Genomic DNA, 16,657 nt, shown 5'->3' with positions numbered 1-16,657 from the left:
ATGGTTTCCATTTCTTTCTCATGCTGAGCTTCCCTTTTTTTTTTTTTTTTTTTGAGCTCATCTCACTGTTTTCTGTGTCTGCACTACTGCCACTGAACATGGTGGGTATTTTTGTAATCTCTGTACTCAGCTGACAGATTATTTCTCATTTGATCTTTTCCAGAACCTCTTTCAATTGCTTTGTTTTCACCAATTTAGAGAGGTAGGCTGGAGTTTTTGGATTGTCCCACATCATTGTCCCCTGGATTTGCCTTTGGTCAACTGGCTGTGTGGTTGCATTTTGCTTAAGTGGTTTCTCATTTTATTTTCTCTCTTTATTATTTTAATTTCTGGAGATATGCTTGGAAGTTGCTTTATATGTTGTACTTAGGACCCCTTAGATGATGATTACTTCTCTGATGTATTTTCCAGATGAAGCTGGTTTCTAGGTTTTGAGTCTATGGGAAGATCTTATGTCTTCAGTTTGGAGACTAGAACTTGTTGTTAGTTTGGCCTGGTGCCTGTTTCTTGGGCACTGTGCCATGGTATATTCTAGGACTCTTAGTTAATGTCAGTTGTGGAATACAAGGAACAATAGCCGTTTAGAACAATTATGTCAACTTTGACTATAGTGGTACTAATGACAAAAAACACAGGCTACAAAACAACAAACTCAGCAAAAGCTTAATTTCCAGCCTTTCACTGTATGAAATAGACTTGTGATTATAAAACAAAATGGAAAACAAACCAGATAATTATATGAAGTATATAAATCTCCAATGTGTCAATTTTGCCCTCAAGGATAAATTTTAAAATGGATTAAGAAAAATACATAGAAGTGGAAGAAAAGAAAGAGATTAGAAGTAAGGTTCAGGACAAAGTCGGATCCTACCCACTTGGGGAAATTGGTGCAGAAAACTTAAGGAAAAGAGATAGATGGAAGAGATAAATGGCAGAACAGAACAAAGTCATACCAACAACAAGGTAAGCAACCACTTTCACACTCATATAAGAACAATGAAGGAGAAAGAGAAAAAAAAATGGAAAAGAAAAGCCAGCAGTCCATTTCTAGGATTCTCTCTGATTTCACTAGTAGACCATTTGCAGAGAAAGAGTCCTCAATTGTGCCAATCGATCCCAGCAAAGCAGCAGTAGCTTCTTGATGGAGTAGTGGCTAATCTCAGCAAGCCTGGCCTGAGACCAGACTAAAGGGGCTTGTCACAGTCCAAGCAGTTTCCAGATCTGTGCCCAGCTGGGAGTATTAAGCAAAGCCAGCAGCAGATCTGTGTTCCAAACTCTGCTGGCCCAATTGCGAAATGGCTCCCAGCCAGTTGTGCTCTCCATAGGAGGACTAAGTCCTCTGCACTCAGCACCACCCAGTGCAGTCCTCCATGTCCGCTGCTCCCCTGCACGGCCACCACTCTCTGCAGAGCCCTCCAGGGGTGTCAGCCATCACCGTCACCTTGACCATGCATCCCCAGGTTCAAACAGCTCCTCTAATGCAGTGAGTCCTATCTCAGGGTGAAGTTACCACCAGTGAGCAACTGCTTTTTCCCTGAAGTTTTTCTTTTCACTCTCTCTTGTGGGCTTCAAATTGCCCTTCAGGTTCTTTCTGCTTCTTTCTTGCCTTTCTCACGATGCTATATTCCATCGTCGGGACAGTGATTCTCAGAAAGGCTGTGCCATCTGCTGCTTAATGCTCCACTATTTTCTTGGAAGTCCTTCAACTCCTTAATTTGACATCAAGTTTTTCTGTCCTACAAGACACAGAACCTCACTTTATCTGCTGTGAAAATGGATGAGTTGTATGTATATTTAGTAAAAAAAAAATTCACAATAGTGATCGGAGGAAAAAGTGGGGTCCTATTAATTAAAGCAAAATGCAGCCTGGGATTTGTTGCCTAACACAAGTTGTGGCATCCTCTCTGCCTCTGGGGAGACCCTCCCAAAGTGATAAGAATACAGTGTGATTTTGAGATTCTCAGTTTCATCTGGAGTATGTACTAGGCTGTTACAGGAGGCTTAACAATGTAGGAAGAATATAATTAATAATAATCATGATGAGGACATGACAACCATGCTGATGGTGAAGATAAATGTAATAGGGAGAGCAGTGATGTTTAGGATGGTGATGACATGGATTACGATGTGTACACGCAGCTGAAATGTGCAGGCAAAATGTCCAGCGGTCCCACCACACAGCAGATGTGATTACCTGGAAGGGTGGGGAAGTGTGGGATCAGGGTTGATTCCTAGTCATATGTAAGAGAAGTAAAATCCATGCAAGATGTCACCGTGGGTTTCTAGACGTTTTGCAGAAGACCTAAGGCTTTGTCTTCAGTCTGTATTCTTCAATCCATGCACAGGTCCAATCACAAACATTACATTCTGAGACTCAGTTGCAATACTGCACTTTCTCCTCCTCCTGCCTACCACAATGCTCCTTCTCTGTACACAATGAGAAAGAAAGAGTGAGAGCACTAATGAGACTGGACTCCAAAGCAGCTCCTTTTCAGGTAACAGCACGTTGGCCATCGCCTGAAGCAGGGAGGCTTTTACTTTGAGACTCCTTCACCAGCATCGCCAAGGAGCAGCAGAGATGTAGGCAGAAGAGAGGCCTTAGCTGCACAGCTGAATCCAAAGAAGGAGGCCAGCACTAGGGGCTAAGCGAAAGTCCTCAGACTGGAAGTCAGGAAAGTCCTTTGGAATGCACTGATCACTTTCTCAGGGTCAGACAGAGCAGTGCTCAGGTAAGTGAGGACTTCTATGAGAAAAAGTAGTGCAAGAGCCGTGTCCCCAGTGTCATCTGCGGTAGCTCAGACGATGCTGAGAATCATTAAAGAGTCCACATCAAAGTCAGGTTCTCTAAGAAGGAGCTTAATGAGGGCTGTTGGGGGCACCTAGAACTTGTGTCCCTAACTCAGAATGGATACTCAGGGCTCCTGGTCTCTTGAAGGGGTCAAACTTACTTTTCAGCAGTGGTACAAGGATTTGTCTCTTCCAGACACTCAGGCCCTCTCCTTCCTGGTATTTTCTCCAAACTCGAAGCAGATCTTCCATCAGGCTTAAGATTCTGCATTTAACTGCAGACTCTGGTGGAAGACGCTCTGAAGTTGTTGTGGAATATCATCACAGCTCTGGCCACTGGACGGCCTTGGGTTATTGACAGGATCCTCATTGGTGGAGGAACCTCTGATCGCCACCTTCCAGAGCTCAGACTGTTGAAAAAAGTGTGGTCAGGACTTTCACAGAGTTCATGCATGTATAAGAAAATTCTAGGGTATGTCTGGTTTTGATTATTACATCCAATGGACCAGCACTAGGTCACATGGTCAATCTTATTGGAGAAGATCTTGGAAATAGGTCCAAGTTTGAAAAACTCTAGGGGATCTTGCGCAAATAGAAGATGGCGAGGATCACCTGCTGTGTGCATAAACTCGGTGTGACTACTGCACAGCCCCATCCATAGGATGGAAATTCTGGAGACCAAGGTCTGTGAATTGGTCATTCTGAATGCCCAGGATAGTATTTTGGTCAGACAATAGTAGATCTGCAATACTATACTGAATAGAGGCTCTAGTGTCTCTGTCTTTGGTACAGTAGGCAACACCAACTACATGCACTGTCCTCGAGGATTAGCATAATCCCTAAGTATTGTGTCTGCCAGTGTGAAGCAACAATACTATCTTCAGTACCACCCCACAAGCCCAGCAGGATGTACAGAGGTGTGTCAAGTGGGCCTTGACCCTTCCTGCTCTTAAATTAAGGTGTTCACATACTCAAGGTAATGTGAGTGCCTTGTGTCTGATCTTGAAGGATGCAGGGGCCACACAGAGAAGAGAAATCTCTACCCCTGGGCTGCAGACCATTGATCAGAGAATCACAGAGATGATTCTGAATCTGCACTCCTAAAACTAGGAAGCTGCTAATGCCCCTGTAGCCACCAGGAGGCAGCAGAGTGTCACCTGGGAAAGCCAACCAGTTAGGCACCACTTTCTCTGTCTGAAATCTCCCTCAGCATAACTTCTACCTGGTCTACCCCTGTTTGTTTCCTGGAAGTAGCTGCCAAATTGTCTCTCCCCAGCTTCTCCATATGAGGTACAAAATATTTGTTCACTAAGCTTATTGTGGCTCAGTACAGCTTTTTATTACTTGATACAATTCCTCTGGCAACTAAAGATAATTTAATTATAATACACAGGTGGATGAAGGGTTCCTGGACCTACCACAAGAGCTCACTACCATCCAGAACCTACTGCAAGAGCTCACAACCAGATGCAGAAATTTTTATAGCACTTAATAGCAATTTAGTTAATTTATTTAATAGTTAATACTTTAGTTAATAATGTGAATTGAATCTATGAACTTTACACTGAAATACACGTCCAATTTATATTTGTTTGTTTGTTGGATTTTTTTTTTTTTTTACATTTTGATACAGGATCTGTCTATGTTGCAATGTTGCCTGGCCTTGAACTTGTGAAACTCCTGCCTCATCTTCTCAGGATGCTGAGATTATAAGCATGCATCCCTCTGTCGGCCTCAGTTTAAGGCCTGTCTTGTCTCTTAACCGAGTAGCTGCATGATGAGAATAATGTCTTTCACGTTTTAAGTTTCTTACTTTCATCCATGAATTAGGTTCGGGAGAGTCTCTGCAAATGGATTTACCTGACATTTGGAATCTGCTAGAAAGCATTTGTGGATGGGATACCTCTGCAGACTGAAACCAAAACCGTCTACTTTGGAGCCAAGATTAAGCACCAAATAGACCTGGACTTGGTGTAAGTTGGATGGATATATGTCTTCCAGCCCACCTGCTAGATAGGACCAGGGCAGGACCACCCACAGTCAGAGCTTCAGCCAGTTTGAGAATCACTGACTGCATTTCTGATGTCTGCATGGCCAGAAGAGTGAGCAGCAATGCCAGGATGTAGGGTGACTGTCTTGGAACTGCATATGCATTAACATGTGAGAGAGCTTCCCCTGGGGTTAAGGGTGGGTCTGCAGGAACACCTATCCTCTCTCTGTGCTCCTAAGGCTGAGGCTAGACCTAGGCACCAGCAATCTCTTGCAGCATCTGCCTTGAGCTGAGCTGATTTACATAATGGGCAGATCTCTGTGGCAAGAGGATAAGAGCGGCTTAGGAAGAAGTCACCACAGCCAGGGCCTCAAGAAGGAGCATTCAGGACACCTCCACCATGGCCTGGACCATGCTTTTTCATTGGCCTCCTTGCTCACTGCACAGGTGCCACCCCAGGACCCTCATACTCCCACCCAGCCCAGCACTCATCCCAGCTATGCCAGGGGTAAGTGTCTGAGGAACGGAGCTCTCATCACTACTCCCACATCTGCTTCCCTCTCTCCCTGCAGGCTCTGTGGCCTCCTATGTGCTGACGCAGCCATCTTCCATGTCAGTGTCTCTGAAAGAGACAGTCACGCTGACCTGCGAGGGAAACAACATTGGAGATAAAGCTGTGGACTGGTACCAGCAGAAGCCACCCCAGGCCCCCATGCTGGTCATATATAGTGATAACAACCGAGACTCGGGGATTCCTGACCGGTTCTCTGGTGCCAACTTGGGCAATACCGCCACACTGACCATCACTGGCGCCCAGGCTGAGGATGAGGCCGACTATTACTGTCATGTGTGGGATAGTAGCAGTGATCACCCACAGTGACACAGACACATGGGGAAGTGAGACACAAACCCTGCCTTGGCCCCTGCCTGCAGACACAGCAGAGAGTCTGCCACATAGAGAGGAAGCTTCTAGTCTGTCTTGCCCGGCCACCCAGATTCCTGAGATGAGGGCAGGGCAGGCTCCTGAACCTCCCTGGTGGTGCTGAGTCAATTGGTCCTGGGACTGGAAATTTTGAACATGTTGAACTTCTAGTTCCCCAGGCCCAGAGATGTCAGCCCAGCACTGTGTCTACAGGTAGAAGGGAGAGTAACTCTCACCTGATGGCATCTCAGTGTCTCATTATGGTGGAGACCTGTTCAGCAGACTATGTTTTGGGTATGTGCACTTCGGTGGGTAAACACTGGTTTTGCAAGGAAGGTAGATTTCAGATACAACAGTGACATAGTGACACAGGATCATGAGAATATTTTAAAGTGTTGATTGATTTGATAACCAAGGAATTTGCATGAGTGAAAACTGTGTGCTCAGTGCGACCAACTGCTGATGTGGAGAATTACTTATCATAGAACATTGGAAGCAAAATATGTGGCATTTACTGTCAAAACCCTTATCCCCCAGTAATCAATGTGCTTGATTTAATAGTGAAAGTGACACAAGTGTATTCAGGCCCCAGCACCAAAAATAGTCACTGCAGGATGACAGTGACCACAGGGAAAGGAGATGTGAATATGTGTCACACACACAGAGGGACAGAGACATACACTGTGTCTGAGAATTGGTGGATCAGCTCAGTCACAAAAGACCAGTTCACAGGGTATACACATGAGAGTGTGACACTCCCCTGAAATGATCGCTCAGGTTGGGGACAGATGGGAATAATTGCCTCCTCCAAATCTAAGTCATCCTGGACTGGGCCACAAACAACAAAAATGTGGGTCAGGCATCCAGTCCATTTTCCAGTGGCAACCATAGTCTTCTCTGCCCATCTACAAGGTCATTTTCTCTCCCACTATGTTCACTGAATCCTTTACCACTGTGATGTTCACTCCCTCTGTCCTGTCCCAAAGTCTCCTCTCAGGGTACCCAGCGTCTTTTCCCTGCTCCGTGCCAGGCCCTGCATTTGAATTCAGACCAGAACCTTCTATTCGATCCATGTGCATGTTAACCATGGGATACTATAGGAACCTCTTGAGAAATCAGCCTCCTCCAGAGCAAAGTCTGTGAGGGGATTGACCTGAGTTCTATAAGGATTCCTTCAGTTTTCCCAGAAACAACCTCTTTTTTCTGCAGGGTCAGTGTGGGCTTAGGGTCCAACTGGATCTCCAGGAACATGGGATTCAGATGTTAACTCCTTAATCGCAAGCTTTGAATCTGCAGGAGAGGAATGGAGGCCCCTTTCTCTATCTGAGCAGAACTTTGGTGCTGCATATGCAACCTGAGTGACCATCATGTCCTTCCTGCTTTTCTCTACTTCTAATCCCCTCTGGAGCCATCTAGAGCTGTAGCTGCTTAAAGTTAATCACTAACCCCAGAGCCTCGCCCTTCCTGGGATAATGATAGAGGGCAGGGAGCCCTGCCAGTCTGTAATTATAGGAGTCAGAGGTCTTGGTTATCTCCACCATGAACTGGACCTCTCTCTCTTCTGTTCCTCAGAATCCACAGAGGCACCTTTCACAGGCACTAGCCCAGAATCACCTCTCACAGAAAACACTCCTGGCCATGATGCTGAGCTCAACTCGACTTGATGCTTGCATCCCTGAGAATGAACCCTGTGGTTTTCTAAACCTGCAGGGCTAGAGGTCTTCTAAGACTCTGCAGTACACAGTAGAGATGGCCATTAGACATCTAACACCTACATGCTGAGGACAAAGAAGAGCAGATAACATTGCAGAGAGAGGGAGCAGGAGCCAGCCCAGCCCTGCACTGCACAGCACAGCAGCCTCCTCATTCTCCACTTGGTCTCCAGGGTTGCCTGGGCACAGCCCCCAAAGGGACACCACCTGGAGGCTGAGCAGGGACAGCCAGGCCATAATGGAGAGTGAGCTAGGCTGGTGGACACAGCCCTTCCTCTCAACCAGGCCCTTGTGATTTTTCCTCACAGTCCTGGTTCTGCTGTGTCCCAAAGAGCCTAACACTGAATGTAGAAACTCTGGCTCAGCTCTGAGACTTCACACTACTGCTCACGGGTTGCTTGGCACCTCGGTCTCTCTGTGCCACAATTTTAATTCCAATGAGATGAGAATGTTTGTACAAATCACGAGAACTTCGTTGTTTTTATCAAAATTAAGTGATACAAATGTCTAAGTCTAATTACTTAGAAATAGATTCCTAGAGTTGACTCCATGACTCAGATCTTAGAATGTCTGTTGTCTTCATCAAAATCCAAGAACAGGACTCAGTAAGTGCTGATTCTGCATCCTGGGAACAAATATCTGCAGGTATTGATAAGCAGAACATCTGGTTTCACCGAAATTTGCATCCAGACTGGACAGCAAAACTCTACCTTGATGAACACAGAGTTTCTGATGACATACAAATGATAGCAAAAATGCTGATACAGTGCTGGTGGTATCATCTAAGGGATCACTGATCTCCAGTGACACCACTGGTGTTTCTTCTAATACCACAGGTATTCCTATTAAGGTGGAGGGACCTTCATTTTCTGATTCTAAATAAAAATTCTGAGACCTACTGTTGAGAATCACATTTTCCTGGGTCTCCATGTTTCTTGTGAAAGAGCACATTTTACCTTGTACTCTCCTTGTACTTCTTGTACTAGAAAAATGGATTTCCAACACTAGGACAAGATTACATGGGCTACTGACCTCCCTTTAAACTGCAAATGACACTCTATGCCCTGTGCTGGAGCTGAGACTTGACTCTCTATCAGCACCACTCAGAGACCAAGGCTTTATGATCACTGGAACAAGGTAGCCCCTCCTGAGTCTCCCACACCAGTAGAGGGCATTAGAGTTGCGTATAAGAGCAAATACAAAAGAGTTGGGTTGTTGGAGGGAGCCCCAGAAAGAGGCCCATTATAAGGTATGAATATGGCTCAGGCCTCAGACTGGAATTAGATGGCAGTCCATCATCTAAACTGGGCAGAAGTAATAATATTCTGAAAGTTATACTCAACATTGTCACCCTAGGACACTGACAGGGCACTGGGCATAGTAGGGCCTCACCTGGGAAATGAACCTGGAGAACATAATGGAAGACATCATCCTGACTGTTCTGGAAGGGCTGCTGTCCGTAGGGAAACGACAGCAGAGTCCAGGTACTTTAGGAGGTGCTCAGTGTGACTGGTCGTGGTATCCAGGGTCTGTGTCCTACACCTAAGGCACCTGCCTAGGCCTGCTGGTTACTATCAGGGCACCATGGAGCTGACCTCTGTCCTCTGAGCACTTCCAGGTTCACAGGACACTCCTCCATGGCCTCTCCTCTAGTGCTATGCAGATCTGCCCTCAGGCTGCAGCTCCTGTGCTCAGGTGCAGTCTCAGATGGGGGAGGGGTGCCATGGTCCCCCTTTTTATCCTTCTTTACATGGCCTCTCATTGAAGTTTGATGCCAGGACACTTACCTGTCCGCAAAGCTCTAGAAAGTTCGGTTTCCTTTGAGAAAACCAAATAAATCCAACTTTGCCTTGGAAATTAAATTTCAGTGCTATAGCTGTGTTCAGACTCTTAGGAATATAGTTTGAACGTGAATCATTGTAGCCCCAAATCAAACTGTAAAAGAAGAGACAGGCTGCTTAAAATGGCTGATTAGAAACAGGAGCATTTCCCTACTTCTTTACAAGTAGGAATAAAGACAATCAAAAAGCAATGATAAGAAGGACAGACATTCCAGCCTGAATTATCACCAGTCAAGAAGAACTGCCTTGGCCTCAAATAAAACAGAAAGACTGGAGATCTCCCAGCCTTAAGCATTAGGGCCCATGGCTGGGCCAGGTAAGTTGACCACAAGATTCCAGCCTGGTACAGCTCCAGACTAAGAGGCCCTGAGGTTACAATCCAGTCCTGCTAGCTCCAGTACAGTGGCCCAAGATTTATTCTAGTTTAGCAATATTTGACATTTTCCAACTTTGTGGATCACCAGAAGAGTTCTGCAGATTTTCTGCACAGGCTTACTATCGAAGGAAATTTCCAACAAAGCTAGAAAGGAAAGGATACCACAGGCCCCTTTTTTCTTCATTGTGCAGATAGTGACAAATGTCCTCAGGGAGCTGGGACGATGAGAGCAGCCCAACATCACCAAGTGAGCAAAATAGGGTGCTAGCAACTAATCCTAAAGATGGAAAATGTTAGCTGCTCGACAAAGAATTGAAAGTCACAATTTTAAGGAAACACAATGAACTTCAAACAATGTGCAGAAACAATTCAATGAAATGGGGATGACAGTGATTAAAATGAGAAATTGAACACAGAGAATACAGTAAAAGTTTCAATTAAAAAATCAAATGTAAATACTAAAGCTGAAAAATAAATTTAATGACATAAAAATGTGGTAGAAAGCATCCACAATAAAACTTATGGAGCAGAAAAATGAATCTATCTTTAAAAAAATCAAGGCAAGACCTAACTTTGCAGTCACACAAACAGTTACAGATGTGATCACTCACAGATCCACCATACAGGTAGAGCACACTTACTCCAGACATTACAAATCCTTTTTCACGCTCCTTAAATTTTCATTTGTTGGTCACTAGGCCACTACATGGTTCAAATATTGCAGATTTCCAATCCCTTGGACTGTCCAGCTTGTCTCAGCTCCTCAAGTGTGGGCTCCCATGTATGCATAAAATGCAGAGTAGAGCTGTCCAGTGCAGTGGACAAAATGGGACATGCCGAGATCCACTCTTCAGGTCTGACCCACACACTGGGAAGCAGAGATTCTGGGCACATACAGATAGAGTCTTTCTGGAAAGCGCTGCTGGCTACAGAAAACTACCTTCCACGTGCAGGTCTGTTCTCATAGATACTCAGTTTATGGACTGCTTAAGGCCAAGAATCTAAAACCCTGCTTCAATTTCAAAGTCTTTTTGAAGCACCTTGTGTTCCAGAGTTCCCTAGAGGAATGCTGAGCCCTCAAAGGCGACCTCACGGGGGCCACTGTCTCCTTCTGCCCAGTGCTGTCTTCCTCCCCTCTCTCAAGACAGCCTGTGCATCCATTCTGCATCTTAGAGACTGTGTCCAAGAAGACTAATCTGCAAAGGCCAGCTGTACCCAGAAAGGGGCATCAGGGAACTTGGAGGGAACTCTAAACCCAGAGAAGCACATAAATCCTCAGACTAAATGTCCAAAGGCACCAGTTAAATTTGACTTTTCCTTCTGAGGATACCCTTGTTGAGCGTGTGCACAGGACACACATATGATCAGAGACTATGCAAATACAAAGAATTAGTTTAAGGGATTCTTGTTTACATTTTTAAAAATATAATAACTTAAAACGAGGATTGTGTTACTAAGAATTTAAATTTAAAAATTTGTAAGTATTTAACGAAATTTTGAATGCCTTAGATTCTTGTGCCAATGAATATGACCTAAATTAGCCTTAGAAACCTTCTGTTTTAACTAGTTATGCATTTCTCAAAAATAATTTTCAGAATAATTTTACCCCTGATGTACTTTTGCTTCAAAGTGAAATCAACTGTTGAAAATATGAACTACTTTCATGAGTGTGGCTGAAATATCAAAAGAGCGATGATGTTCTTACACTTACATCACACTTTGGAAACTTCTTAAGCGTATTATGGGCATGTGGGTGTTAAAAACCTACCTTATCAATTGGAAACTAAATGAATTATAAATACAGATCAAATATTATTGAAAAAACTTTAGTGTCCAAATCCAGATGTGTTATACATGCACTCCACATATTATATCTCAAAAACACAGTATGAGGAGCTGGATAAGTTCTATCATAAATAGTTTTCATCAGTTCTTTTGGAAATCATTCTACTTTTGATGCACAGGTTTCTGTCTTATATATTATAAAATTATGTCACTATTTATTTATTTACTTTTGTCTTTGAGAGACAGGATCTAGCTATGCAGTTCTGGCTGGCCTTGAACTCACTATGTAGCCCAGGTTGGGCTCGATCTCAAAGCAATCCTGCTGCTTCAACCTTCCTAGTATTGAGATTATAGGCACATGCCATCACGACCAGCCTTCTTTCTATTTTGACAGTACTTACTAAACATTAAAATGCATATTAGGTTTCCATTGTGTTTGGTTTTGCTTTGTTTTGAAGCAGGGTTTCATATCTTGTCCAGGTTGGCCTTGAACTCACTGTGCAGCCCCAGCTTGCCTTGAATTTGGAGTGATCATCCTCGTCTCCACCTCCTGAGTGCTGGAATTCCAGGTGTACATCACCACACCTGGCAGTTCAATCTGTATCTTTATTGAACAAGGCTGGACTGGACCACTCTGATGACAGGTATTGTAGAGGCTCATGGTCCAGGAAGTCTGCATCTCCACCTACAGGATACAGGTGAGAACCCAAAGGAAGCTAATGCAGGTAAGATGGAGACATGGGGTATGGACCACCTGCCCATGAAGCCATGGGGCTCAGACCTGCTCTGGTTTCATCCTGGTAGCACCTTGTATACCATGCAATAATGACTCCTGGGTCTGCCTGACCCATGGCTCATGGATCAAACAGTTCTGTATCTCTAGGAAGTTAATGTCGCTGTGCCTAACAGGATTTAGGAGGGAAACAAAAGCTACTTTTCAAAAGAGGACAAGGACTCATTCTCTACTGCAGAGCCCAAGGACTTGTTTTAAAACCACATTGTCTACACTGGAGTCTCCTATGTGGCCTTGACCTGATGCTTCTGTTCCCGTCACCATTCCCTTATTATCACATAGACTAATGTATAAAAACTGCACGGTGACTGGCACAACCTGGGACACGCTGCCGAGACTCTCTGCTCCAGAATTCACATCCACTTGGAAAACATTATGGCTCCTAGTATTTACATTGTAGCAACAGCATCAAATTCGAAATATACTATTTCCAGAAACCAAAATGGCTTATAGGATTTGAAATTCTGTTTCCTTTGGGAAAATTGTAAGATACAAGTAATGTGTTTACTACTTTTATCGAAGATGTCCAAGAAAGCTCAAAACAACTAACTGCTAAAATTTGAGCTAATGTGCAGTCTCCACAAACCTTTCAATATACTTGACATTTCATGCACATCAAATACACTTTCCACTGCAGGTAGTGCTCTGGGAAGTTGCAGACTCTTCCATATGGTCCAGTAACTTCCTAGACTATGGTGGGTTAGTGGAAGAGTTAGTGAATCACAGAGGATTAAAATGTACATGTATACTGTTTTCCATTTCATGTGCATGTATACTGATTCCTGTTCCGCATTATCTTCCCATTTTCAGGAGAAAAAAAGCCTTTGTGTCCTAACAATTAATTAAAGAATTTAGTTATTTGGGGGAAAAGACATAAAGTAATAAGCTTTCATAAGCTTTAATAAGTCACTTTACTTTAGATCTCTGCAAGGTAAAATATTTTGTGATTTACAGATGCCAATGCCCAGGGCATCACAAAATCAGACCACACAGGGGCCAGAGATTTGGCTGAGCAGTATGAGTGCCTGCCTGACAAGAGCAAGGTCTTAGGTTTGATCCCTGGTACCAAAAAATAAAAAATAAAAACAGTAAAACACCTAAAATTTGTAACTTCTCTGATGTTGACCTGCCATGTGCCACCACCCCAAGTCCCTATACAAGACTTGAAACTGCAACTCATAAAAAATCTTGGATTCGTCACATTTTCAGGGTAAGAGCTCTATCTTCCAACTTATTGGCATATTGTAAATAGAACTTAATTACTCCATCATTGTGCCTTTTGTCCTTCACCAGACAGCAGTGGGACTGGACTTTTCACAGTTGCTCTAGGACGGCTTCTTGTAAGGACAAGGCTGCACAGTGAGTGAGGCAGTGATGCTCTCGCTGCTCTCTCGGAGGAACAGAGAAAACCTCAGCTTCCGCATCAGTGGAGCACGCCCTGCACCTGCAGACACGTTAATTTATTCTACCAGATTTTGCAGCTTTTACAAAACACTCAACAAAATGACTTTCCATTTCAGGACATATGCAAATGTTATTGGAAACAACAGAAGAATTAAGTGAATATAAAATCCAACCTCAAATACATGATTTTGAGGTCATTACAGGTGACAATAGTCCATATCATTCTTTATGCCAAGATGTAACATATTTTATTTAGTATTCTGATGGGGCAGAGATGTGGGAGACTCAGAATTACTACCTGCATAAACATTCAGGGTAAAAATGGTTCAGTTTCCAGTCACACATAATGTTGCAAAATTTCATTCTCTTTTGAACCTTGACATCACAATGCATAAGCTTGAAGTAATGGCCATGATTGTGTGTAGTATAAGTTGATAAACACGGGCCATTTAATGACCTTAGCTTACTAACCTTTTTTACCCTGCATTTTTGCCTTGGGAACATTCTTTGGCGCTAATCCTTGCAGAGAATTACAGCTGAGAAAGTTGAGTAAGGTCTATAAATTGGCTTTGAGATCATCCCTGGGGGAGCTACCTGCCACCCTCCTGTATTACTATGTGACTTTGCATTCAGTCGACCTTCTGCTTGTTTCCAAGCTTCTGCTGGATGGAATTAGACTGCATCTGCCGCTTGCTCCCTGCAGGTCAAACCTGCAGTCAGAGTCTTCAGTGTAAAGACAGATGCCTGTGGCAGCTTGCAACTATGGCCACTTGAGAACAGAAGATTTCTCAGAAATGAGACTTAGTTCAAGCCCCAACAGAACCCAGAGTGGCTGATTCTTGGGGGTAGGAGAGCCTCAGGGGAACAGCACTGAGCTGAGAACTCTGTGGTATTTGATTTGTCAATCCAGGTCATGGGAACATAGAGCATAAGAACAGGTAGAAGAAAAGTACTTTATAGCAGACTATATAGGTGTTTTAGTCAGGGGACCCTGTGGGAAAAGGGTGGCCTGTTATGTGATTCATGTTAACCTGGTTTAAGACTGCAGCTGCCCAGACTATGCTCAAGAAGGAAACCAACCTTCAGAGGCAGCAGTATCCAAAAGCCAGGCCTCAGACCAGAAGTCAGGATATTTCCATCCAATGTAGTCAGGCTGTGGCTATGCTACACTGAGAGTCAGACTCACACAATTGCCCCACATTACCAGAGCACCAGAACACTATGGCCTTAGCTGAGAGGCAAATGTTCTGCAGAAGCTGAGTCCCAGGTGTCTATCTGGGTGACACGCACAGGGATACAGTTACAAGGGAGCCCAGCACACAGTCCAAAGGCTTTAAGAGTTAGTGCTGTGTGACACAGTGGAATTTTAGAAACTCCCTCCTCCGTCCATGTCAGTGACCCAGTGCTCCTGCCCAGTGGGAGGGCTCTGACCCTCACTGCCCTGGAGTGGTCCCAGTGCTGACTCCTCTCTCATGGCTATGCCAGAGATCCCTGGCCTGTCCTCCACACAGAGCTGCCTTCAGGCTTCAGCCCCTGTGCTGTCTCAGGTAGCGGAGTGGCACTGAGGGGCTCATCCCTGGGTGAGGCACCCACCACCCCCCACTTCCTGGAGGACACTTTGCTGAGTGACTAGGACTCTTGCCTGAGCAGGTCACAGATGTCACCTGGTGCTGCCCTGGGTTCAGGGTCAGGATCCTGCATCCTCCAGGGTTGCACAGTCAGGACCTCGGGGATGTGGTTTTCACAGAGAGCACACGGTCTGTAGCGGGTTTCTCAGTCAGTTCTTTTGTGACACTTTAATAAGATTCTATAAGACACTAAAGGACAGGGACAGAGAGAGAGAGCCAAACAGAGAGAGACATAGAGAGAGAGAGAAAGAAAGTGAGAGAGAGAGAGAGAGAGAGAGAGAGAGAGACAGACAGACAGACAGAGAGACAGAGAGACACAGAGAGAGAGAGAGAAATTGACTTTTCAATGCCAGTGTCTGGGAAATGAGATGTCACAGGAAAACAAACACCACATGTAAAATAAGACAAGAAGAGCGACGAATCCACAGAAGCAAGTGGTGGCTTAACAAGCAGATGTCACAGATGGAATGAATTAATGAAAAAGAATATGGCACCCCTCCACATTAGAGAGAAATGAAAATGACTAGACAATGATGTCCTGGGGAAAGAGGAGCGGGAAGGGGAGGATTCGGTGTGCATCCTTCTACTGAGTCAGGGTCATAGCCGGACTCTCACACAGACCAGCCAGACCTAAGCCCGCGATTGGGGAACATCAATGGTTCTGATGAGTTGAAATTAGGATATGTTACAGTCCCCGAGGTATGGGAATTGGTCATAGAGTCAGCCTCTGGAAGGTGACTATTTCGGGATGTCATGGAGGTCAAATATTTTCATGACTAGAAAAGTAATCAAAAGAAATTGGGTCCCATCCCCTCAATCTCTTCATTTCAAACCAAGTAAAAAACAATGTTCTCCATTAATCCTCAAGGAGCAGAGCATATCTGCACAGTTCCCAAGTTCTGCTCCAATATTTGGCTTAGGGAAACCTACATCTGCTCAGGGCACTGGGGCCTTCTCTGCTATAATCTGGGCCTCTGTCCTGCTCCCCTTCCTCAGTCTCTGCACAAATCCCCTTCCTAGGCCTTGTTCCTGGACAGGGTCCCCACAGTAATCAGAGCTGAGTTTCTCAAAAACATAAGATCAACACAGGGATAATGTGAGAGGTTGGGACAGAACAGTGGGAATGGTTGGTGATACTCAGGATACCTCTCCTCTCCTCTCCCCTCCCCTCCCCTCCTCTCTCCTTCCCTCCCCTCCCCTCTCCTCTCCTCTCCTCTCCTCTCCTCTCCTCTCCTCTCCTCTCCTCTCCTCTCCTCTCCTGTCCTATCCCCTCCCTTCCCCTCCCCTCCCCTCTCCTCTCCTCTCCTCTCCTCTCTCTTTGCAGCCTCTGTGGTCCCATATGAACTGACTCAGATGATCCCCTTCCACTCACACTAGGACTTCTGGCAGCTTACAGTAGTATCCTCAATAGAAAGTACA

At 44.7% G+C, this 16,657-nt stretch overlaps 2 gene segments (V, D, J or C); both read left to right on the top strand.

The window, feature by feature from the left end:
• LOC111753989 (Ig lambda-1 chain V region S43-like) overlaps nt 1-16,657 on the top strand; it is a 600,738-nt gene that overhangs the window by 195,051 nt on the left and 389,030 nt on the right.
• On the top strand, nt 5,178-5,657 carry LOC111753990 (immunoglobulin lambda variable 3-21-like). The segment is given in 2 exon segments: nt 5,178-5,224; nt 5,350-5,657. Coding segments are annotated over 2 exon segments (355 nt in total).

This window comes from Cavia porcellus, unplaced genomic scaffold, assembly GCF_034190915.1.
Source record: "Cavia porcellus strain 051 isolate PalLab524CR breed Dunkin Hartley unplaced genomic scaffold, mCavPor4.1 scaffold_16, whole genome shotgun sequence".
In the NCBI taxonomy this organism is placed as follows: Eukaryota; Metazoa; Chordata; class Mammalia; order Rodentia; family Caviidae; genus Cavia; species Cavia porcellus.
This window is presented reverse-complemented; position numbering and strand designations above follow the sequence as displayed.